Source organism: Gallinula chloropus (genome assembly GCF_964237585.1).
Source record: "Gallinula chloropus genome assembly, chromosome: 22".
Classification (NCBI taxonomy): Eukaryota; Metazoa; Chordata; class Aves; order Gruiformes; family Rallidae; genus Gallinula; species Gallinula chloropus.
The window spans coordinates 9,940,049-9,965,839 of record NC_140107.1 but is presented as its reverse complement, the minus strand read 5'-3'; the positions used below and the strand labels follow the sequence as shown (position 1 = coordinate 9,965,839).

Sequence of the window (25,791 nt, the reverse complement as noted above, 5' to 3'; positions counted from 1 at the left end):
AACCTAATCAAAAATGGGTGCAGAATCCAGCACTAAACCAAATTAAAAACGGACAGATAGGCTGCAAATATGTACCAAGATCATTTATTTAAATAACAAGGACATAAAAATTCTGAGATTTAATACAAGTTAAATAAAATAGTGCAAAGATCAGCTTTCATGTTTTTGCTTGTCTACATACAGCTTATTTAGAGATTTGGTATAGCTTATAGCTTAAACAGGGGCGCCTGACTCAAAGTGCCTGACCCATGCCTTCAAAAGCAATAGATTGTATAAAATATTGTGATATATATAAAAAAAGCCACTATACTGTACAAAAATATTTTTACAGTAATTTGATATCTAAAAAAACCCATTAGCTGCATCTGAAATTCATGGTGAATTGTCTTCTCTCAAGAGGAACTGCTGGATAAACTGCTGAGCTTTCCTCTTTTCGGTGATATCAGGCGCAGGATGCCCAGGAGGCGGCCGAAGTACCAACCCACCAAATATACTTGCTGTATGGGGGGGAAAGAAAAAGCCACAGACACACAGTAAGAGCCTGTCAGCAGCAGGATACCAAAGGTAAGTCCACCAACCCCGGTTAGTCAAAGTGAGAGTGTGCCTGGCTCCAGAGTGTGGTTAGAAAGTTGATGATCCCACACATCTCTGCGTCACTCAACTATTCTTTCCAGGCTACTGCAATGACTTTTTTCTATGGATTCTTTGCTCTTTATTAAATGCTTCAAAACAGTCAAGCCCATGGCCACTCTCACTTTGGAGAAATACAGTTTTGTTTGTTACACAAATTGCCAAGTGCCTCTGAACAGAACAAGTTATTCTGCTTCCCTTACCAAGAACGTTCACATCCAATTGGTTTTTCCCTGAATTTTTCAGTAGTTCTCGTAGAAATGCCATGAGATAGTCAAACACATTTTTATGGCACCCTGGCAGGTTAGAGATGATCTGAGGAGGAGGGAAAAAAAACCCCAACATTTATCTTGAAGACATGGAAATGGCTTAGCAGCTTTATCTACCACCATCATCACCCTGTCTGTGAATACTAACAGCTCTTAATAACCAAGAAGCACCAGTTCTACATCCTTTCTATTACCAGGTAATTAAGTTTCTGAGAATAAAAACCTGTCACAGGTCTGGCATAAACCAGTTTGCTTCCCCTCCCTCTGGAATTACAGGAACAGTCTGGCAGTGATCCTGACGATACCTGGCTGCTCTGCAGGTAGTTGCTGGCACACTCCAAACAGCTGCTGTAAAACCTGTAGCAGATGACAGGCTCCGGCAAGCTTTCCAGGAAGAGCAGCAGAGCTTCTGCTACGGAGTGGTTGCTGCCAACTGATCCAAAGACAGTTAAGGAAGAGGTGAGTTCAGCTTGATCCTATTTCTTAAAATAACCCTTGCTTAGATCTCCATGAACTCCTCCTGTTGTTCACAGCTTAGAGTTAAATCACTCGGCTCTGCATACCAAGCTGTTTCCAAACTGTTTCCACTGTAAGTCGGACACTCAGTAACTCAGCAACAATCATTCACCAACATCACCAGGAGTTTGCAGAGGCATCTGCGCCCACTACAAAGAGGAGTGTGTGACTGCACATCTGTTACGCCAAATGACAAGGAGTAATCTAAAACCCAAGGTGAAGCACAGAAAAATAATCCATTTCTTTTTCAGTTTTGATCACAAAGGTACAGTGAGCATTACTGCACGTGGGTTTAAAAGGATACAGAGGGTATCATGCATTCCTTTGTCCAAACAATCTCGGATTTGTTCAAATTCAGATCTGAGACCTGGCTGCTGGAAGAGGTCCTCCTACAAAGCAGACCATTAGTCCATCTCGAGGAAATATTTACTCTTTGGGTAAACAGGACAATGTCATTGTCATCTGGCTGGAAAAATCTCTCCAAATTTGTAGTTATCAGCACAAATCCCACCACAAGCAGCTCTAGTCAGGCTGTGGCACTGCAGAGGACAGCAGTGGAGGACAGCTGCCAGTGCTTGCCACACACAGCCAAGGTCACTGCCACAAAACGGTGCAGCCCAGGGTACCAGGATCGCTTATCACGGATGCCCTTTATCTCTCTTTACCATTGGGCAAACATGCACAATTAGCACTGATTGCCTAATGGTAAAGGCAAAGAGTTTTGAGTTTCCAGTACAAATACTGCCTACCTGCTGGGAAGCATTGCGGTACAAGTGATCCACCATCATCCACAGCTCCTTCGGAATGTCCATAGGCTTTTCACCCTCCACAGCATCATCACTCGTTTCTAGTGGCATCAGGGTCTGAGAAAGGGAGGTGTGGAGAGGGGAAAGGATAGGGAAATAAAAGAAAAACAGAAAAGGTATTAAAGTCCTTGTTCAACTCTGCAAAAAATGCTTCACAGAGCTTATACCTGAGAATTAAGACTTGTTAAGAAGCTGTGTGGCTTCACTCACCAGACACATTTCTATCGCAAGTCTGAACACAAAACAAGCTGCTGCCACAAACATGCTTCACATACCCTCTGTGGAAACATTTCCTCATGCCTCACATCTACAATACACAATGCAGGGAAAGCCAAAGGCTCCAGGGAAAAGGTCTGGTCTATATTTAGAAGTTGGCCTCCTTTTTTCAAACTGTGTGGGCAGAGCGAATGGGATCTTACTGAAAGTAAGAAATGGGTTGGTTCCTCCACGTGAAGAAGCTCATGCAAGGTGTGCAGACCCCAGAGAGCACAAGCTGTATCAGCAGCCTCAGACTACAGACCAGGGAAATGGGAGAAGGCTCTTCAGCAATAAATGGGACTTAACATCTATTTTTAATGGGTTTTGTGGGTTTGATGGAGGAATCTTGTATTTAACTCACAAGTTTCCGAATGGATTCTGCTGGCATGTCCTGGATCGGGTCCCTCATGTAACACAGCGTATGAATGGGAGACCCAAAGCAACTTGGCAAGTAGTTTCCCGTTACAGATAGAAAATAATCCTTCCCCCTGCTAAGATGCAAGACTAAGATATCTTCAAGTTGTTCTTCACCGGAATTCAGGCGTGTAGCTGTTGATTTATTAACAAACACCTCCAACTCAATTGTGATCTCAGCATCTGCCAGGAAATGATAGAAAAACACCCCACGATTAGCTAGAAATGGTATTAAACCAATAAGCCTGCAAACAGGCACAACATTCTCAAAATAGCAGGGGGAACCAAGCCAGGAGGTGACAATATTATCTCATTAATGTGAGATGAAAATGAGGAACTCGCCTGATAGCAGAAAGCCCTTGCTGGGATTAGCCGTCAGCCACTCCTTGCTGTAGGTTTCCTCATCTGGTTTGCTGATAAATTCAAACTGGCAGGGCACTTGGCCATTACGGATTGTAAACTTCTCTACCTGCAGCTGCATGTACCTGACATCCTCAAAATGGAACTAGAAACAAATGTCAGTCAGCATCACCAGCCGATCCCACCTTGCCAAGCAGCAGCAGCAATCCCTGTCCCGTCGTTTAATCATTAAGCACCAAGACACCCAGATTAACCCTCTTGCTCCTGCATCTTGTCTCCTCCAGGATTACAGAGGATTACCATTGCTTACTCTCTATGCTAAAGATGTTTCCATCAGTGAGCCCTTTAAAACAAATCCTCCCCATGATAACCTCAGTGGAACTTGAGAACAAAATAGCTGTAGCTTCAAATGTCTCATTGCTTATCTTTTCTAGTCCCCAACACACAAAGCAAACTCTGGTTTTGTGACATGTTCCATTAATCCTTCAGATTTTACATGTTTATGTTTCAAAGAAGTTGGAGCAAGGGCCACAAAACTCCCCTTTTAGTCTCTCTCTCCCCTCACCTCACGGAGAAACACACCCTACATTTCAGCCTGGCACTGTGAAGGGAGTTTACCTGCACCTAGATGGAAACAAGTATTTGTAGGGCATGTAAACAGAAGAAGACTTGGAAGTCAAAACTTTCTTCTTCTTTGGAACTGAACCACAGGGTCTAGAACCCATCTAATGTACAGATACTCCTCTGGGGTCTAGGGCCGCTCAGTCAACCCAGTGAGTCACAGCACATAGAATCATAGAATGGCATGGGTTGGAAGGGACCCCAAGGGTCACAGAGCTCCAACCCCCTGCCACAGGCAGGGACACCAACCTCCATGGCTGGATCTACACAAGGTTGCCCAGGGCCCCATCCAACCTGGGCTTGAACACCCCCAGGGACGGGGTACCCACCCCCTCTCTGGGCAGCCTGTTCCAGCCCCTCACCACTCTCTCTGTAAAGAGCTTCCCCCTAATATCTCATCTAACCCATCCTTCCTTTAGTTTTAATCCATCCCCCTTGTCCTGCCAGCGTCTACCCTTTTAAAAAGCTGATTCCCCTGGCACACAGCCTACCTCTCTCTGGGACAGTGTCACCGAGGGAATGTTGGCATTCTCCAGCTTGTCCAGGGAGCGCACTATTTCCTCAAAGGCTTTTCGATAGAGCTCCTGGTTCACAACCTTCACCTAGAAAAGGACACACATGCTTCCTGTGCCTCTACAGGAGCACTGTGGAGGCTGGCAGGACAAGAAGTGACCAGATCTAGCAGCACACCATAGACCCCACCTGTAATCAACAGAGCTACTTGGAGCACTACAGGGTGTCCTCAGCATCCAACCCTAAAGCACCTTGCCATCACCAGTGACAAAATCACCCAGTCAGTACTAGATCAGCTTTTTTTCCCTTTTTTTTTTAAAGTTTGACAATACACTACTGGGTTGTCAGTGACGTCACGTTCCTGCACTGCAGCCTTCTCTGAAAATTATTAGGGAAATAAGAAAGAAGGCAAAAATAACTCTTCTGAAGAAACACCTACAGATACTCATGCATCATTCTGCTTCACTGACATATCACTTCTAGCACTAACTTGCTTTGAACAACAATCCTATCTTGGTACCTTATCTAGCCAACCTTTTAAGCCATTGTTCTCTACAGAGCCATAAAAGCAGGAGAGGGAAACCCTTCTCCCCCCAGAAGATGAGGTCAGCAGTTCTTTCCTTCACACTTACCCCAATATCAAACACAGAGCTCACTGGCTTATGATCACTGATCTTCAAGGCCATATGGCTGCGATAGCTCAGCTGAGTGATGTTCCGTCCTTTCCAGAGTATCCGGTCACACCACGCTGGAACACGACACTTCTCACTACAACAGAGGGGAAAATGACAGCTTGCAGGCTCAGCTCAGGCGAGTAACAACTCATAACACAGTTTCCCCAGAGACTCAGTGTTTTCCTGACACAGCCTGGAGTTGGTTCTCTATCAAAGATGGATTTTCCACAGTGTGAGTAGTAAACCAAAGCTTGACAGTGCCCTATTGAGTATCTCTGCATGATGCTTTACTTCCAACTCCTTCAGAGCTGCAGTTCTTTGCTATGTTCTTTTTATACAATTAGCATACAAAGCAACACTCAGAGATGCTTCTGACCATGGGAACCATGAAAACTAAGACCTCAGGCTCTATATTTAAAGCTCATGTTGTTGGGGGGTTTTAATTCCCCACTGACCTCTGCGCAGATTTCATTCCCGTGCTCAAAGCCAACGTTTCCTGTGAACTGGGCAGTCACTCTCACAGTGGTTTTGGAGAAGGTGCCCAGCTACAGACAGCCAGCTGCTCTCACCTTGGTCGGTACAGCAGGTATCAGCAAAGAAAAGAGCCTAAACATTTTGCTTGGGGGGGGGGGGGGGGGGGGAGGGAGGGGCGGGAATGAACCAAACCCAAGCAAAAAGAATGAAACTAGCTAAAAGGATTCCTGATTTTTGTACACCTCTAACTAAGAAGGATGAATAATCCCAAATGGATTATTCACGGGGAAATGGTTAGGAACATCTGACAAATAGCACTGGAAGAAAAGCAACATAGATGTAAACTAGAGATGGATTTTGGAGCCAAGGGAGAGGAAGAGCAATCATCTCAGAACTGTTCCTATTTACAGCCATCAGATCCAGAGCTCTTTTTAGCTCTGTTTTAAATCCCTCCAACAATAACATTAGCCACTGGCAGTATCTGATATGAGGCAATCACTGTACCTTGTGTCCCAGTCATCACAGCCAGCGTCGTATTTGTATGTTGGCTGGAAAGAAATCTCCCCCTCTGTAAAGCCTTCGAAGACAGTGTTGGCATTCATCTGCCTCTTTAGCTATGGAAGACACGAAAACAATACCAAAAATAAAGAATAAAAATAAATAAGCTCAAGCACAACTCCCACAGCAGGTCACAGGGACATTTTCAGCACCGAGAAGGTTAAGGACCAGCGTGCGGGTTTCTAACTAGCACCCTCAGCACCACCTGCAGGTAGGCGAGACATCAGTACCTGGTCATACTGGCAAAGTTCTAGATATGCTTTCTCATCTACAAGCTGCTTCACTTTTGTCACATCCAGTTCCTCCAGCCGATAGTTGAGGTCACCCAACCATAAGATCACACTGAAAGAGAACGTACACCAGAAGTCTGCACAGGAGCCTACGGACGTCCAAATCACAAGCTGGAAGCACAGCTCCACAGCTGTGCCTCAAACCACCTAAAGCAAGAGTGAGCTCTTCTGATCTCAACATGACCAAGGCTGGGTCTGCTCCTCCATCAGAGAGAACAAGAGGGAAAAGTGGGAAGAGAAGCTACATTCACTACCTTTGCCTGTTTTGATTCCCATTCTGCGTGCTCGTCACTACCTCTCACTAACTGGTGCTTCTGATATTCCCCACTGACCAAATCCCACAACCCACTGGAGCAATCAATGGAGTGTATTGCCCCATTCCCACTCCATGCTTGGAAATAAGACAAGGCCTGGAACAGCAAACAGCAGTGACTTGTCCGAACTGTGATCGCTCTTTCAGGCCCTTCCAGGCCGATGATCAGATCACCAGATACCCCTTGTCACATCCCTCCTGAAAACACCTCGACCCCAGCACGTCTGCAGTGTCCTTCCTGCCACACACAGCGATTCCCACGGTCCCAGGGAAAGCATACTCGTGTTTTCCAATAGTGAGAGGGGGCAAATGTGGATCTGACTGGCAGAACTGCATCCTGGAGCAGATGTCTTTGAAGTCCTGGTTCCTCCGTTCATATTCTTCCATGTGAGCTGCAAGGTGAGAGTTCACAACACACACACTAGTGTTATGGAATTTAAACCTTATGGCGACGCCACCTTTGTTACCCTGAAAGATAAAGGCAAAGACACTGGTCAGGAGCTTCCCCACAACCAGGTGAATCCACAAATGAGTTACAAGCAGTGGACGGGCCAGAAGACACTGAGGCAGATCGCCAATTAGCAATAACGACTTCATGAAACCAAGTCAGTAACTCCTGGGGGTTGCATGCAGCAAGGAAGCACGTGGAACTCGGTTTGTAATTCAGGAATTAGCTAATGCAAAAGGAAATTAAAATAATTAAGAGTCCTGGACAGTTACTTCAGCAAGTCCCAAAATCAATTTAGCAACAAACTGAATTTTTTCAGCGCAAAACATTAAAAAATAAAATAACAGGTAAATGGAGGAGGAAGCATGGTTAAAAAATGAGCTGGTTAAAAATACCTTGGACAAGTTATGGCTGCAGTGCTCACAGCCACTACATTCAAAGGGCACAGACTGCATTCCAATGGTATGGACTGGCAGGAGGCCAGGAAGCCCTTCTCAGGAAAACTCATCTGAATAGACATGTTTCTCCTGCTCACACCTCCCTGTGTTACTCACTTTGGGCAAAATCACAGCCAGCACCAAAATCATGACAGGTCCCATGCAGCCCAGCACGTACAACCAGGCAAAAAAAGCCTTCAGAGAAGATTGTCCCTCAAGGACTTGCACGTGGTGATGTGCTCCAGCAAGGCCCTGAGCTGGCAATGGGCAAGACCATAAGCTGCAGAGCTGTTCCTCCAGCTATGGCGTGCATCTAAGGAGAGGGGCTCTCCAGGGTTCTCCTAGATCTCACCCCTTCTCACGCACAGTTGCCATTCTTACCATCCTCCCCATGATTCCAGTTCCAACCGTCTCAATTTCCACCTCAGAGATGTGCACAGCAAGGTCTGCTTTCACATACAGCAGCAGCATGATTCCCACCAGCCGCACAAACTTCACCTGGAAAACACATCCTGTTCCATTAAACACCAGGATGGGAGAGGTTTCATGAGAGCAAGGACATCACCTCCCCGGTCCAGAGTACAGTCACCAAAATACACATGAAGAAACTGAGAGTTCCGGGCTCATCTGACAGACCAGCTGGATGCATGGGCACCCCAGCAGCACAGCAAGGAAGGAGCCAACACCCCAAACGCAGCTGGAGCCCAAAGCAAAACCTCCAGCACAGGCAAAGCCTACGGAAGGAGCCTCCTTTCAACAACAGTGACAGGAGACAAAGCTGACCTAAGAGGCAGTAGCCAAAACAAGCAGTATTCCTACTAAGATACCTCCACAACTCATTCCATCATGCAGTGTGGAGACAGAGAAGAAGCTAAGGTCTCTTTTCAGTGTCTGTGGGGACAGGACAAGGGGCGATGGGCTCAGGATGGAGCACGGGAAGTTCCACACCAATATGGGGAACAACTTCTTCCCGGTGAGGGAGCCCTGGGACAGGCTGCCCAGGGTGTGTGGAGTCTCCTTCTCTGGAGAGATTCCAGACCCATCTGGACACTGACCTGTGTGCCCTGTCCTAGGGACCCTGCTTTTGGCAGGGGGTTGGACTCCATGAGCTCTGGAGGTCCATGCCTGGCTCTGGTCTCCTGTCCTGCCCTGAGCCTCAGCATCCTGCACAGCAACACCACCTACTTCCCCTCCAGACCACTTCTGACTGAGAAAAAACCTGCAGACAACGAGCCTCTGGAAAGACACAGCAACTGAGAAGAAGAAAAAGCAAAAGGAAAAGAGGCCCAAGTGGAGAACAACTCCACACTCAAACCTCCCCAAAAGCCACATTTACCTTTGCGTATTTGGCACCTGGGTGCAGACCATCAGTTACAGCTTTAAACCACTCTTCTTCCTTAGGTGTGTCATTGAATAAGAAGGCTTCCATGCTCAGATCAAGCTCCTGGAAACTGTGTTAGAGGAAGGGACCCATGGATGCACACGTTTGGTTAGAACCCTAGGCCTTTCCTCTGGGAAAGAACTAAATCCATTTATACTGGCTAAATTTACAACTGAAAACTCTAATTTGGTTATGGTGCTTTTAAAGGTGTGTTACAAATTACTATTTGTATTAAATGGAATGGCATGCAAGATTTTGTAACAACACAGAGCCCAAACATGACCAGAATAACCACCCTTTCAGCCAGGTAAACACCTATCTAGAGATATGTGATGGACTAAGGCAACGCAAACATCCCTCACCTGTGGCATCCTGGCTGGAGACACCTCTGTGCTACAACCCCCATCCAGGGTTTGGAAGGATGAGCCAGAAAGAGACACTCACCCCACGCAGTAGATGTCCGGCGGCTCAGCATCACATCTCAGCCAAGGCTGGAGGCTCTCTTTGGGTGACTGCCCATTCACATTGTATGTCCCAACAAAAAACCTGTGAAGAAATTAAATCCCAGAGCTGCAAGTTGTAGAGCTGATGGAAATAGCTGGAATTTAGAACAGGCTGCCCAGGGAGGGGGTTGGATCACCAACCCTGGGTGTGTTTAACAGAGGGGTAGATGAGGTGCTCAGGGATATGGTTTAGCACAGGGCAGGAATGGTTGGACTTGATGATCTTAAAGGTCTTTTCCAACCTGGTGATTCTGTGAAATGACACATTTCCAGACACAGTCTGAAATCAGCACAGGGACAAGTCATTTCAAAAGGGCCATTTTCCTCAACAAGAACCACGAGGCAAGTCCTTGACAGGGGCATGAGTGAAATTCCTCTCCTCTAATGCCTAAAGGAGAAAGGAAAGCTGTTCTGGAGAGCGTGGATGATACTCTTCTACAGGGATACTAGATGAAATAACGAACATGAGTACATTCTTCTCATTACCTGAAGCTCTGGATGTGTGTGTAGGAATCCTCCATCTGCACAAGCTGAGACTTAACAATAGTATCTCTTAGTCCAAACTTTGGTTCTGATAAGACTGAAGCCTTGTTTGAAACCATTACGCTGGAGGACCGCACCATTTCAGTCGTCACTTGGGGTTTCAGTTTGGTTTGCCTGCAAACGAAAGCAAAACTGTGATGAAACCCCAGATCTATGCACAGCCTCAGCAGCTTATTCCTGCCACCAAGGACTTCAGTCCCACTCAGATTCAAGAGCAGGCCTTACCAACGTCAAAACAAAACCTGTACCCTTTCCCTGCTCATTGGAGCAAGGAGAAGTAAATATCTCCTGCTGCCCCTGCTCAGCCCTTCTGACCTCAGCAGAAGAATCAGACTCACAGAATGCTTTGGGATCTCAGAGATCAGCCAGTTCCAACCCCCTGCCATAGGCAGGGACACCATCACTAGGACAGGTTGCCCAAAGCTTCATCTAACCTGTCCTTGAACACCTCCAGGGATGGGGCTTCCACAGCCTCTCTGGGCACCCTGTGCCAGGGCCTCCTCACCCTCAGAGTGATGAATTTCTTCCTACCATCTCACGTAACCCTGCCCTCTTTTAGCTTGAAACCATCGCCCCTTGTCCTGTCACCACACTCCCTGGTGACCAGTCCCTCTCCCACTGGGTTTGTTTAAAAAGCCTTCTGCTGGAAAACTCCCAGCTCTGCCTAGAAAGGAGGTAGCAAAGAGTGGGAGGAGGTAGCCGAGGTTTTATTTAGCATCTCCCAGCTTTCCAAACTCCCTTTTGCAACAGGAAAAAGTGCCACAGCTTGGGAGTTCCCACAAGCAAGTGGATGGTATAAATTTAAGGTCAATAACCTGCACACCAGTGCCAAGGGCAACAGGCAGGCAGGCTCTGAAGGAGATGCAGCAAGGTCTGCAAAGTCCTGGGAACTGGAAAATGAAACTGCTACATGTTAAAGAGTATATCTCTAAGGCACAGTGGCCCTAAGCCAAAGTTCTCTGAATTAAAAATAAACAACTCCAGCAGGTCTCATCCCAGTAAAGGGGAAAAATATGCCCAAATAGGGGGCTGGCAATACCATCTCTGAGAGGTGGGGCTGAAAATCCCACCAAAGTTTTGACAGCATGCCTACGCTGATCTCCTTTCTCTCCTAACTAGAACCTGCAGATTCTCTTCTCAAAAAGCTGCCAACCTCTGCTCCAAACCCCACCACCTCCAGCGACTGCACCCCCAGACACCAGCAGATAGAACCAAGTAATGCAGCCGCAAGATTGCTCGAGAGCTGGTGTGCAGAGACCTTGTACCCAGAGACACCCACTTCCCCAGTTGCTTTCCAGTTGAAAACGAGGAAGCCCAGACAGAAAGCTCTCTGCACTTCCTTTTTCCCCCCTCTTTAGACATCAAAGACTCAAACAATTTGCCCACCATGGTTCACTCCATCCACAATCACCTGGAGTAGATATATTTACTGTCACTACACAGATCCTGGGCTCAGCTCAACCTCCATCATCCTCACCACATCTACCCAAAGAAACAATGGAGACACCAAACCTGGGAGCATTTTTGTTGGCGCTGTCGTTGCTCCGGTTCTGAGGAACTGCCAGCTTCTTCCCATTCTGTTTGATGCCTTCAGAGCCCACTGCTTCTGGGGGGGGGGGGGTGGAAAAAAACACAAACCACAAAAAAAAAAAAAAAAAAACCCAAACCCATCAAGTTTTACATTAACACAAGGAGTTCTTTAATTTATCAACAGGTTTATGCAAATACTGTGACGTATTTCCACCGCCGAGGCAGAATCAATACCAGTATGGAGAGCAGCAGAGCTGCTGCACACTGCCAGAGCAGGTTGCTCTTGGCTCTCCCTTACAGCTAAGCCAAAGGTTTAGCAGCACAAAATCCAAGGCTTTATCCTGGGAATCTAAAAAATGTATGTTAATAACAGCTTTTTTAAATTTTTCCTTTCTGAAGCAAGACAAAGAAAGGAAGAAAAGCGGGGGGGGGGACACAAACAAGAAAACCCCCAGCAAAACCATTTAAAGGGTTTCTGTCTATCTGCAGATACATTGCAAAGCACAAGGGTCTCCTGCTTGAAGCAATGGGATAAAGAGCCATCACAGGAACCCGCCACACTCTGGGACAAATAAACCCCTCAATGCAAACTACCTGTTCCTAAAAACAATAACCAGGCAGCTGCCATGCAAATATCACCCAACACAGACGTGACACCAAGCACATCATGCTGTGTGGGCAAAACTGAATTGGTCTCTCAGTATTTTGCTTGCTTCAGATACAACATTCTGCTCCTATAAGGGTCATAAAAACAGTTAAAAAAATCAAAAGAGGACCCTGCATGGGGGGTGTTGGTGTTTGGGACACAAGAATAGCCACCTCCAGATCATGCTGCTAAGAATCTAATGATACAGAAATTGTTCTTAAGAGTATCTGGCTCTAATCATTCAGCTGAGTGTCTCCTTCAGAGAGCAGAGACCAGAGAAATCAAAGCCTTGCTGCTGTCACAGGACATTGGCCAGGACAAGACTGCGAGGCAGAAGCACAGCCTGCAGTGCTTTACCTTTGCCCAAGGCCCCGCAGAGAATAACGACTGTGTAAATGGATTTATCAGAGCCTGGCTGCCCGAGGGCACGTGACTGCAACCTCGTTACACATCACCCTGCCAAAGTCACGTAGAACCGACCGGGAGCGCACACTGCTCAGGGATGCACCCTGATGTGGGGACTGGGAGAGCTGGGACAGAGCTGTAAATTCCCTCTGTAGGTGTTAAATACCCAACCAGTGCTGCTTGAACCTCCCCAAATCCTCCTGGTAACCACCACACAACATACCTCGATGGTGACAAGGACCAACCTGAGCTTTAACAGCCAACTCTGACTCCCGTAGCAGGAAGGGAGCAGAAGTTCAGGTTTTATTACCATATAGGACGATGCCACCCGCCAGCACACAGCCAGCGCCAGAGCCTGCTCCATGCTGCTGACACAGCTGCTCCGTGATCCAAAGATCACATACATCAGGCTTTTGCGTTCCAACCTTGTTAACAGAAGACAGGTTTAAGTAGGATTCTCCTAAGAAAGTGACGAGCCCTTAGGGAAAGGGCTGGTTCCTTTCTGCCTAGATACAGATTGCTGTAGCCAGAGGGATCTGCACATCAGCGGTCTGAAGTGGGGTAATTTAGCCAGAATAACTGAACTGGGCACAGAAATAAAGAGCTATGTGTGGAGACTACAGAACATGCGGGGTCTGGATCGGGCAGGATTTGGAGTGGAAAGAGATTTAAGCAGCAATAAAGATGTTCTGGTTAAATCTGTGACATTATACTGCTGTTCTACCATGGGAAAACGTATCGTATCTTCAGGATAACGTAGGATCCACGCTTAGTATTCCAGAGGGAGAATTAAATTAGCTTTGCCATTAGTTACAGGCATCTCAGCCCGTCTGCTCTTTCCTTGGTGATTGTAAGCAACATTCCACACGGGACTGGCTTCTCTGGCTGGAGGGAAGTTTGGTTGGGTTTTCACTGTTCCAAATAAAGCAATGCTCCAGTTGTGACCATGACTGCACAGTAGGGCTTGAAACCGAAATTGTGAATATAAACAATGCAAAGTAAAGCACATTTAAAGCACTTTGAAATCCTTTTAAGGAAGGTCTTGTTCATTAGCCAGCCTGAACTCACAGAAGACATGAATAACTACTCTCATCCTACCAACAAACGGTAGCAGTTACTCAGTATTTAAACAGGCTTCAATCTACAGGTGGAAGTTGCTAACCCAGTATGCACATTCACTTATGGACAGAAGGAGTTACAGCTGTTCCTGGCAAGCAGCAGACAAAACCTCACCCTAGATCAATTTATGTTCCAAAAAACCCGAAGTGATGGCCCAAGGCATTTTCTTCTCCTAACGGGAAGGTGGGGGATAAACTCCCTAGGCTCCTCTGACTCAAGAAAAACACAGCAAAGCCTTGAAAAGGCGACTTTGTCAAAGCTCAAAGGCATGATGTGATATGAGAACTACTTCCCCAGGAGCTTACCATTCAAAGAGCATTACTGTGCCCCAGATACAACAAAAGATGCACCAACAAAGGAGCCAGGGTTGTGTTTCCTTCAGCGGCCTTTCATCCTAAGCAGGTAGATATGCCCAAGCCTCTCCCAGGCAGTTCCAAGCCACAAGTTAAAGCACCAAGTCCAAGGGGACTGTCCCTGATCCCTACCTCAGCTCAGCCCCAGCTGCACTGGGGCCCCGGTTGCAAAATTCACCTCTTTTTTTCCTTATTAATACGTTACAGATAAACAGGGAATAACAAGAAGGAATGCCAGCAATACTACACCGTGCCTTCACGAATTAAGAGGGAGCCCCCGGCCTGAGTGAAGGTGGGTGAAGGGTTTAACCCGGATTTCACATCCCACGCTGCCTTCCAGGAATGGCTGCAGCTCTCTGAATCCTCTCACACTCCACTTTCTGGAGTTTCCCTCTTTGCTCCCGCCGCAGCATCGGAGGGGGTCAGGCATGTGCAGCAAGCGGCAGCCCCCCATCCCCCGCCCTCCCCTCTTCCCCCACAAGAGGAAGCGGCTGCCAGCCCAGCGCAACCGGCGCGGTAGAGCCTCACAGCAGCGGAGCGGCACCGGAGCAGAAGCCCCGGCGGCTCCCGGGGCACCGGCGGCCGCTGGGCTCCGGCCAGGGGGATGCTGGCGGAGCCGCGGGCAGAGCAGCAGCGCTGCGCGGTACCTGCGCGACGGGCTTTGCCCGCGGAGACAGCGCGGAGGCAACGCGGAGCCGTACCTGCGGGCTGCCCCGCACACCGGCCGCGCCGTTCGCCCCGCGCCGGTTCCCGCACCCCGGAGCTGCCGCCCGGGCGCGCTGCGCAGCGCCGGGAGCTCCGCACCGGCGGTCAGCACCCCCCCCGGACCCTCGGCTTCGCGTCCCCAGAGCCGCCGGCTCCGCCTCTTGCGGCCCACTGGGCCCTGCCCCACCGGCCGGGGCCAGCGCTGGGCATCGGGCGGCCCCTGGGTCCCCGGACCGGCGCCGGGCTGAGGCCGGTGAGCAGCGCGCATCGCGATTCCCCTCCCGGGGCGACTCCCCCACTCGCCCCCGCTCCCCGCCGGGCTGCTCCCGCCTGCTCCCCGTCCCGTCCCGTCCCGTCCCATCCCGGCTCCCCGCGTTCACCTCGGCGGTGCCGCTCTCCCGCGGACATCACCGCAGCTCCGCGCCGCCGGCCGGCCCGGCCCAGCCCAGCCCGCCCGGTCCCAGCGCCCGGCCCGCCCCGGCCCGCCCCCGCGAGCCCAGCGCCCCACGGGCGCCCCCGGCTGCAGCTGCGGGCATGGCTCCGGCGGGGACCGATGCAGGCTCCAGCAGCGGGATGGGTTCATCACGCCCACAGAGCTGTCTGGCGATGGAGGACCCATCCTTACAGCAAATTCTGACACTACAGCGCAAGTTTCGGCGGCACACGGGCCGACACCGCTCTTCCACGCAGAGAAGGAACACCCAAACCCAACACCCATCCAAGAGCACCCACACATCCAGCACTGAACCCACGGGCCACATCCAGTGCGGCGCAGAGCTCGTACCTGTGCTGCACCTGCTGACCTCCTGAAGGAACGTGCGAGTGTGGGAGCCAAAAGGCAACTGCACCGTGAGCCGATCATCTCCCCAATTTATCTGGATAGTCACGTCAGAGCCTAAAGGCATCAGGAGAAGACTGTGGTTAGTGCTGCCAAGACTTCAGCAACCACTCCGCAGCAGCTGGTCCGTGCACGCAGACTTGAAACGAGTCTGCCCGTGCCTACTCACCGCCTTCCTTTCCCACATTTGACATGGGAATGCCATTTAAAAATACAAACCCCACTATTTAATCTGTATTCTGATCACTCAATGACACTAATTCATCTCCCAGTAGCAGTTTAAAAGCATTTGGAAGACTCTTTCCCTTGGTTGGGCTGGGGTAATAACACTCCATAACATGAACTGAAATCCTGGCAAACAGCACGTGGAGTTCCCCAAGAGCAGGAATCCCCCCAGACAACAGCCTGATCACAAGACACACACCACACCCCCACACCCCCCCATTCCTGCCCCATGGAGGGAGTGCTCAGGGTGGGCATTAAAGCAACAGAGCACTCACCAATGACATGAAGGTCACTGTCAGGTACAACTGTAAAAGCAAAACAAAGTTGAGTTACACATGTGAGCAACAGGTTTACAGACCACACCGAGACTTTGAGGTCAGCGAGCTGGGTGAGCTCCTCAAATCCCAAAAGCTCCTGGGAAGAGACAGGCAGAATGAACCTGCCAGGGCAGGAAGCCACAGCTGGGGCTTGGAGGGACACGGGATGCTCTGCACTGTGGCACAATGCATCTAGCAGGGCCCCTCCAGCTATGCCCTGTGACAAGCAAGTGTCACCAGGGATTATAAATTGAAGAAAAAATGCAAAGTTGGAATAGATCCCAAATTTTGGCCAGTGGGACAACAAAGCATGGACTCGTAACACCCTCACCCCTTTCTTCAGAGGTAGCCACTAAGCATGTTAGTACCTTCTTCCACTGCAAACCCTTCTGTGATGGGGATGATCTTCTCCAGCCAGACGTCCTCAGCCGTGATGGCCATCCGCCGGTGGGTGTATACATAGATCCTGCAAGCACAGAGCAGACATGGAGGTGACACCTCCTCGATTCCAGCATCTCTGCAGGTACGGACAGAGCCATCCCACCCAGCAGCTCCTCCTCATGCAATCCCCAAAGCAGCTTCTCCACCACGTACCTACCCACCCACCTGCTTACTCCATCGTGTAAATAATAACGTTTTTATGCTACACCAGGTCAAAACCTGAAGAGCCCAGGGTCTTTCCCACTCACCACCCGGAGCGTGCAGCAAGAGGGATGCTAAGGTGCAACACCTCCAAATCGCCACCTCGCTGGACTCCACCTTACACAACGCCTTTGGGATAGGAAGGGGGTTGTTTTCCAGCGGTTTCCAAACTCTACGGGAGACCAGCAGCACTCTCGGCTGCCCCGCCGCTGCTTCCCCACCCCGGCATCCCGCGGACACGGCCCCGGTACCCACGCGTGTCCCCCGCGGGTCTCCACCAGGCCCAGCAGCCGGCTCTCCAGGCTCTCCCCGGCAGCCAGGACGCCCTGTACCGCCGTGGGCCGCGGGTCAAGGAAATAACGGCGAGAAACGGGAGCCCCGGCGGGCTGCGAGCCCGCGGGAGGGTAAAGAGGGGAAGAGGGGGAAGGGGGAAAATCCGCCCCCCCCCCCCCCCAACGTCTGCGCCAGCCAAGGCCGCAGGGAAGGATACGATCCGGCAGCTCGCCCCCTCCCCCAGGCTCTCCTGGATGGCGACCGACTGGTCCATCCTGCGCACCGGGGCCGCGCTCCCAGGACCGGGACCCGGCGGCTGCCCCCGGCCCGGCCGCTCAGCGCGGCTGTCGTGACTCGTCGTGTCCGGCCCGCAGCGCCGGGCTCCCCTTTCCCTCCCTTCTCCTCCCCGTTACCGCCGCAGGCGCCTCCCCGCTCCCGCTCGGCCGGGCCGCCCCCGCGGCAGCAGCTCCCGGCCCGGCCCGGCCCGCGCTCCGTTAGCCCTTTGCTCCGGGACCGGCGGCGGGCGGAGCTCCGCGCTGCCGCTCTCCGGGACGGCGCCGGACGCTGAATGACGCGGCGGGGCCGGGCCGGGCCGGGGGGAGCAGCCGCCGAGGGGCTCCGGAGCTGGTTCCGTGCGGTGCGGTGCGGACGGGCGGCGAGCTCGGTCCCACAACCGACCGGACCTGACCGGGACGAGCGGCCGGGAAGGGCCTGAGACCGGCGGGGTCGGTGCCTGGGACTGTGCGGGAGCATCCCGTAGCTTGCTCCCCGCGGGAGAGGGGGGGAAGGCCCGGGGGATGCGGGACACGGGGTCGGGTCAGATGCGCTTTGAGGTGGGTTTTACTGACCACCAGGAAGGCCCAGCTGGCGTGCGGCAGCCGCCACTTCATTCTGCACATTAATTACTGCAGAGAGGAGCCGGGAAATCCCAGCAGAGCCTTTTCCATGGCAGTGAGGAACGCATGGCCCAAGCCCGCTCTTTCTGCAGATACAGGAGCAATAAGCGGGATCTAGAGCTTGGGAAGGCAAACCAGCTCTGCTAACAGAGCCTGCTCCCTGCCCCGGGGCTCCCACAGCCGTGCAGGATGGCCGAGACATGGCCAGAAGGAATCGAAAGGAGAACAGGCTGAAATAGCCACTGTAAACCCCACACCCCTCGTGTTAACAGAAACGTGGTAGCGCTGAGTTAGAAAGCCCCAGGTTTCATCCTGCCTTTGCCAGCTGCAGACGTGCCTCCCAAAATGCACCCCAAACCCCGTGCTGCGGTTTTGATGCACCAGAAGAGCAGGCTGGCTGAGGCTGCGCTGCGGCGGGGAAGGGGGCGGCGATGGTATCAGTGGTGTCAGGCTCTTTACACCCATTCCTACATCCGCTGCGTGAGAGCTGCTCAGCCCACAGCCCCTCGGCAGGGCGCAGCCTGTCTGCTGCAGGCCAGCCAGCACTGCGCGCCATACCAGCACCCCGAGAGCTCTTCTCCTTCCCCTCCCCCCAGTCCCATCACATTGGGCCACTCTCAAATCACCCATCACCAAGCCGGGGACCAACATGTGGACTTTTATCTGCTTTGCAATCCTTACAGAGACAACAGCAGCAGAGGAGAGCAGAGAGCATTGCCACCAGTGAATGCCACCCAACATGTTCTGTGCCACCTCCCTTTGATGCAACAGCAGGCTTTGGGGAGCACCAGTGGCTCAAGTCACAAACTGACGCTCACTGCTCCGCTCTTTAGCGGGCAGAGAATCACAAATGTGAAAGAGAATGGCTTAAAACGTGAGGATGAATCCCAGTTTCCTGTCTAAGCCACGCAGGAGAAACACAGAGCTACTTATGTCATTTACCCAGGGTGCAAGAGATGTTCCAACACCAGAACAGTTGTAAACTAAGGAGTTAGAGGGCACGCAGAGAAGGCCACGGTGCAAGCAGGTTATTAACTAGAGCAGACCCCATGCCTTCAGTCAAGGCAGAATTCCCTGGGTTTCAAGCTGGCTCAAACATCCTCCTGCCCCTGAGGTCACTTATTCCAGCATCTGCAGTCCCAGTGGCAGCTCTCCATCCCTAGCTAGCTTGCAAGGCTTCTGGGTGGGCAGGGAGCAATACCCCTTCGTAGGTTCCTCAGCGCATCGGTTATGTGCTGATGCTGTAGAGTCTCCATTACAAGGGTTTAAAATTCATGGGGAAAAACAACATGCCCAACGGGAGCCAGGGCTCGCTGGTCCTGGGAAGGTGTGGGATTGGATTTGGGATCAGCAGCAGGGTAACTACCCGGCCAAGCACATGTAGCTGTCCCCAAGGTAGACACAGAGGGCCAGCAGCAGTGACAAGAGCTGTTGTGTGTCACCATGCTGTGCAAGGAGCCCCAGGGGAAAGAAGTTTTCCCAGCGTGGGCTTCAGGAGTGGCTTTGAAGGGCCAGTCGGTAACCTGCACCCTGTCAGCCTTGGGGCAGCTGTGGGAGCTGCTGGTGGAAAAACAAAGGGGGAAAACAGCAGCTGCTGAAGCGCTGGTGAAAGGGCTTTCCTGCCTAACTAGCCACCCAGGGAGGAGACCTGGCTGCTGCATCACTGTCCCTCGCACACGACATTGGCTTAGGTACAAAGAGCTGCTCACAAAGCACAGGCGAGGAGGCACCGGGGTACCAGAAAAGCATCCTCTCCAGTTGTAACCCAGAAGAGGTTTGAGCTGCGCCTGGGAAGCAGGTGAGAAGGGCAGAGCATCCCAGGGAGGGGGACACCCCATGGGGCAGCTGCTCAGGTCCCCCCGGCTCTACAGGAGCTTGGGCAGGGAACCAGTGTCACTGCCGTGGCCGGCCAGAGGCATGAAGCAGAGCACAGACTGACCACACTAGGATGGAGCCCCACATTCACCCCTTGGCCAGGACCTGCCCTGAGCAGCTGGGAAGTGGGAGGAGGAGTCCTTGGGCAGAGGCCCCTGCAGACACTCACAGAGCACACAGGAACATTGTGCTACAGGACAGCGCAGACAGGGACTGGAGCCCATCACCATGTTTCTCTCAGGGGCCTGGGGTCACCCCGGGGGCTGATGCACCTGCACAAGGGGAGAAGCAGCTGGGGCACCTCATTCCTGGGACAGGGATGCGGCAGAGGGCATGCGATAGCGGCCTTGGCTGAAGTCAGGAAGCAATGGGGATGCTAACGAGTGCTGTGGGGCTCTGCTGTGGGGCTGGTGGGGGGGGGCACAGGCTGCGGAGCCCTAAACTCTTGCCTACCCCCAGAGTGAAGCCGAGCCCCTGTAATTCAGGAGCAGGATCACCCCACACACCACAAGCTTCAAGAGCGGGGTCAGAGTCGCCTTCCCAGCGCTGTTGACGTGAACTTTGCCATCGAGTTTCAGGCAGCTGGCTTTCAGGGTAGCAGGGCAGCACTCCTGGTAACAGGCAGCCTTCATCCCACCGGTGCAGATAGGCTTGGCAGCCTTGCAGGCTCTGCTACATCCTGCCATGTAATTCAAGCCCGTCTTCTTCATCTGGAAGGAGGAGACGTGTTAGCCTGGAGGTCCTGCCAAGCCTTTGGCGTTCTCATCACAGGGAGGAACACAGGATCCTGGGGAGCATCCTGCTTTCTAGCCCCCCCAAGGCCATACCTCACAGAAGTCATGCCCCACAATGCATCTAGCCAGAGTCTTCCTGCCTTTGAAACATCTGTCCCCGTGACAGGAGAACGCTGCGCACACTTTGCCCTGTAAGAGAGGGATGGGGGGAACACCGTATATTCCTTGGTTCAGAGAGTTCTCTCCAGGATGAGAACTGAACATCAGACAGCCCTTTTTGGTGGGTTGTCTGATGAGGGCTCCTTCCCACACCCCCTCTGCTCCTGGGAGCTGCTGTCTGGGGCGTTTTGGATGCAGAGAGATAACAGACTAACGGCACTAACTGCAGGAAGCTCAGGGGAAACACCAGCGTAGCAAACAAGTTTCAAACCTCCTTTTCCTTCCTCTTAACAGTGCTCTGAAGAGATAAGCACCTTCCCCTCCGTGTAGCCTGGGGAGAATGGCTGCTGTGCCCATCGGGCCCCACGGCCTCGCTGCAGGGATGGGTCACCATGCAGCTGCTTCAAGCTGCTCGAACCCACGGATGGAAGTGCTGGGCTTGGGAAGAGGTCTGTCTGACAGGGCTCATTATGGACTCTCTGTCCTTTCAGAGGCAGCTTAGTGGGTGCAGGACAGACCTTTCCCTCTGCCCCCCACTCAGGTGGGTCCCAGCACCCGCAGCCCCCAGGACACCCTGCAGCCATAGCATCACCATCATCATCATCTCACACACACACACGCGCGTGCACGCGCGCACTGGTACCTACATTTCGGGGGGGGGCGCGTGTGGTGGTGGTGGTAGGTGCAGCCGTGGTGGTCAGCAGGTCACCTATGGACACACAAGGAGCACGGTGAGGCTGCGCCCAGCACACACCTTGCACGGAGATCTGTGCAGCTGCCGATTCACCAGCGTGACGCTGGGCCACCCCTTCCCCTCAGCCCAGCTCTGAAGGGGAGCAAACCCAACGGCAGGGAGATGTGGCCATACAACTACAGCCAGCTCTCTGCAGCAGGGTTTTGGCCACTAATCTCCCCCCTATTCCCTCCCCTCCCCGACCCCAATCACCCTCAGACCCTGCGGGGAGTTACCGTAGGAGCTGGCATTGAGCTGCAAGCAGAGAGAGGAGTTGCAGCAGTCCAGGGAGCACAGCTGCCGGCTCGTGCTGCGGTTGGTCCTGCACATCTCCGTGCCGCAGCCACTGCTGCACCGGGCGGTGTAGTTCGTGCTGGAGAAACGATAAAGCTGGAAAGGATGGGAAAATAAATGCTGGGAGTGGGAAAAGAAAAATGCCAGCAGTGGGAAAAGACACCAATCTGAAGGAGCAAAAGTATCCCACATCACACCAGAGAGAAGGGAAATAGGAGGGTGATGCAGGCTTGAGAGTGCTGTGGATTCGTGGTGTCAGGAAAGGGGAAAGAGGCTTTTCCTCTCACAGCTCCCTGTGTCCCTCCCTCAGTGAGCTCTGTACCTCGCAGTGTGTCTCGTTCTGGCAGGTTGAGGTTTTGTTGGTGTGGGCTTCATCCTGGTAGCACCTCTCCCCGGAGCACTGGAAGTGCTGGCAGGTGAGCTGGAGGGAGAACACACCAGGGCATCACTGTGTAGTGAAACCTCCTTGTCTCCAGCCATGGCCTTGCCTGCCCCTGCACCCGCCCACCATGCCCGAGGTGCCCCCCTGCCATCCCAGGAGATGCTCTTGGGGGACTCCTGCCTCCCATGAGACCCCAAGTCAGGATGAAGAGCCTGTTTGTGGTGCCAACAGCCTCCTCTACTCCCCTTCCCTCTCCTATCCTTACCTGAGTGTCTTCTGTATGGTTCACAGAGGTATTGGCAGGGGCCATCAAGGTGCTGATGGGGACCACTGAGGCATTGGCCACTGAGGTGCTGGCAGTGACCACTGAGGTGCTGGCCACCGAAGTGCTGGTGGGAGCAATTAAGGCGCTGACCACCAAGGCACTGGCAGGAGCCATGGAGGGGCCGGCAGCAGCCACCAATGTGTTGGTAGGGGCCACCAAGGTGCTGGCCACTGAGGTGCTGGTGGGGGCCATTGAGGCGCTGACCACCAAGGCACTGGCAGGTGCTACTGAGGGGCTGGCGGGGGCCATCAATGTGTTGGTAGGGGCCACCAAAGTGCTGGCCACCGAGGCATTGGCGGGGCCCACTGAGGCATTGACAGGGCTCACCGAGGCACTGGCCGCCGAGGTGTTAGCTGGGTCCAGTGAAGCATTGGCCACTGTGGCAGTGGTGGGGCCCACTGAGGTGCTGGCCACTGAGGCATTGGCAGGACCCACCGAGGCGTTGGTGGGGCCCACCGAGGCATTGGCCACCGAGGCGTTGGCAGCCACCTTGTGATCTGGAAAACACAAAGTTCCCCCATTAGCAAAGGAAACAACAACCTCACGCTCGGCCAGCCCAGTGTCCCCTCCCGAGGCTCCACGCAGCCCAGAGGCCTCCATGGAAGCATCAGGCACACTATAGTTGGGATGTGGATGGCAGGGAGGGACAGGACATCCCAAAGTCTGTTTGCAGCCAGTGACTGGGCAGCCCAGCCAGCAGATCAGACAACAGGCAACAGCGCAACAGACAGATGTTGAAACAGCTTCTCCCACCCTTCCAGCCACACTGCCTGTGAAGAACAGGCTTTTCTGGGGTCAAAAACCTTGAAAAAGAGTTCCTCAGTGCATCTCCATCCTCCATCCTACATCACGCTCCCAGAGGAGCCCCAGGTGTCCCTTAGGGTGCAGAGCTCACCTGCTGAGGCAAGAGGGTCCTGGATCCAGAGGTGCAGGGCCAAGACGCAGAGCAGCAGGCCTGGAACGGAGAGAAGATGACTGAGACCACCTCATCTGGTGCCCACTTCACCCCCAACCCAAAGAACCTTCCCCGAAGCACAGGCAGCGCACCCCCAACACACCAAATCCAGCCCCCACCAGCCTCCCGGGAGCAGGGTGTGACTGGATCCCCTTGGGGAGGTTTTGGGGAGCCCAACCTGAGGTCGGGGATCCTTGCTGACCCCAGCCCTGCACAGCAGCCTCCCCTTGACTAGAGCCCTATGGGACCACCCCTCGCCCCAGGGAGCCACCAGGTCAGCCCCCAAAAGCCAGGGCAGGGACAGACACCCTGGACACGCTGGGACAGACACCGCTCGCCACGCTGCAGCAGAGCCCCTGTTACCTTCAGCAGGGGGCATGGACCATCGGTGACCTGACATCTTCATCCACCCACAGCTTCACTTGGGACCTGGTGGGAAGAGGCACATTCCGAGCCGGGCAGCAGGAGGGGACAGTCCAGCCGCAGTCACCACAGCACATGCTCTGTCCCACGCCTGGCTCAGGATGTCGTGGCACAAACAACATCAGAACAAGCTCCAAAAAAGATCTCTCCTGTTGAGGTCTTTATTGTTTGTGGAAGAAACCTTTCTCCTAGGAAGTTTTACAGCCTTTACACTGGATGTGGTGGGACACCGGAGAAATACAGGCTGTTCAGCACACTATTCTGGGTGCCTGTAGCAGGAGGACAGGTGGTAACAGCACCCACCCACCACCAGCACCTCTGAAAACTGCCATCTGGGTCACCTCAGCAGGCTCTCATCTAACACATCAGTAACCCCTCGTCTGGCTGGATTTTTGGGAGCTGTCAGGGGCTGGGATGCGCAGGGGACACGGAGCATCCCAAGGACATTGGCTGCAAGCATCTTTGGGGGAGAAGGTTTGGGGGTTCACCTAGCTCTTGGCTGTGTTGCTGCTGAGTGCTGTGACCATAGGGTCGGAGGGTGTAGGGAGCTGCCCCCCATGGAGGTGTGGGCAGATACCCCACGGGGGGCAGCTCCCTACACCCTTCACATGAGCCCAAAGCTGGTACAGGCTAAACCCCAGGACACCCACAGCAGCTCCTCTCCAAAGATGCTCTCCAGAACCACCCATGTTGCTGCACCCATGGGTACGGTGCAGCTGGTGGGGCAGGAACACCGCCCCCCCAGGCCCCTGGGGAACCACCTGCTCCTGTTGGTGTGGTAACCTGCGCTGCACAGAGCAGCCGTGGTTACGGATGGACAGACAGACGACGCTTGGCATCACACAGCAGTTTGGTGATGCTGGGGCAAAGAAAGATGTGACCCATGGTGGGAGGGTGGACCCAAGGCCACCAGCCCTCAGAGGAGCAGATTTCCCAGCCTCCCCCCTCCATGGTTTGGGAAGTTCTACCTCTCCGTGCCTCCCACAACACCCAGCTCATTTTGTTGGAATCTGTCTGCTTTCATCCCAAATCTTTACCAGTTTAGCTTAGGAAGCAGCAGAGATACGACTCCAGTGCCTCAGTTTCCCCAGTTTCTCAGTTCAGGCTCCATAGCCAAGTTCTCCAAAGAGAAACGTAACACTCTCCCTCCCTAAATCTTAGGATTTAGGGCCCGTTTGCACTCCCCAAGACCCTGGAATGGCTGAAGCTTCCCCAGAGGCTGTTCATTCAGGGAAGAAGGCCACACAGCCTGGCATGTCTCCCACCTTCCCACCCAGGGCAGCCACCACCCCAGTCAGCTTCAGACAACCCTGCTGAGCAGGGTGCCCTCACACTCAGCCCAGTTCCAGGGCAGAACAGCAACAAGCATCCACCAGGCCTGGGGCAGGGAAGGAAGGAGCCCACAGCAACTCACCCCGTCTGCCTGCGCGCCGAAAGCCTGCAGCCGCTGCCGGTGGTGGACTGTCCCTGCGCAGCGCTGCAGGGTGGTACCTGCCAACACGCGCTCGCTCCCCAGTGCCGGCAACAAGCCCCAGCCCTGCCAACCATCGGCTGCACAAACCATCACCCCAGGGAGAGCGCTGGTTACCTGCAGCTCCACAGCACCTGGAGACACCAACCGCCCCGGCACGGTGAGGGGGTTCCTGGGAGATGCCCCATCAAGTCAACCCTGTACCAGAAGGAAACCCCACACGAGGGGCCGGAGAACCGGAGAAGTGACCGCGAAGTGTCCCCACGGCCCCAGCTAAAGCAGGTTCTGCTGTGGATCCCCTGAGAAACCCCACAGTGAGCAAACCTCCACGGGTAGAGCAGGTAAAAGCAGCAACACGAGCCAAGGAAGTTTGTTTTGCACAGAAGCCCAAAGCAAACCAGGCAGCATTACCTGTCAGCACACCAGGTTCACATGGGCTTTACAGAATGTCCACCTTCATCACAGAAGATTCCATCAGAACAG

At 53.0% G+C, this 25,791-nt stretch overlaps 1 protein-coding gene across 1 annotated transcript; it reads right to left on the bottom strand.

The window, feature by feature from the left end:
- Nucleotides 1-74: 74 nt before the first annotated feature.
- On the bottom strand, nt 75-17,335 carry INPP5B (inositol polyphosphate-5-phosphatase B; the record flags this gene model as incomplete). The annotated part of the gene is made up of 22 exons (XM_084274188.1): nt 75-497; nt 834-945; nt 1,205-1,332; nt 1,720-1,804; nt 2,165-2,278; nt 2,841-3,076; nt 3,236-3,398; nt 4,366-4,476; nt 5,020-5,155; nt 6,040-6,149; nt 6,324-6,435; nt 6,977-7,164; nt 7,963-8,079; nt 8,918-9,032; nt 9,407-9,508; nt 9,952-10,122; nt 11,521-11,614; nt 15,551-15,661; nt 16,105-16,134; nt 16,515-16,612; nt 17,044-17,114; nt 17,279-17,335. The coding sequence occupies 22 exons, from the start codon at nt 17,333-17,335 to the stop codon at nt 373-375; spliced, it is 2,586 nt and encodes an 861-aa protein (XP_084130314.1). The 3' UTR covers nt 75-372.
- Nucleotides 17,336-25,791: the final 8,456 nt, after the last annotated feature.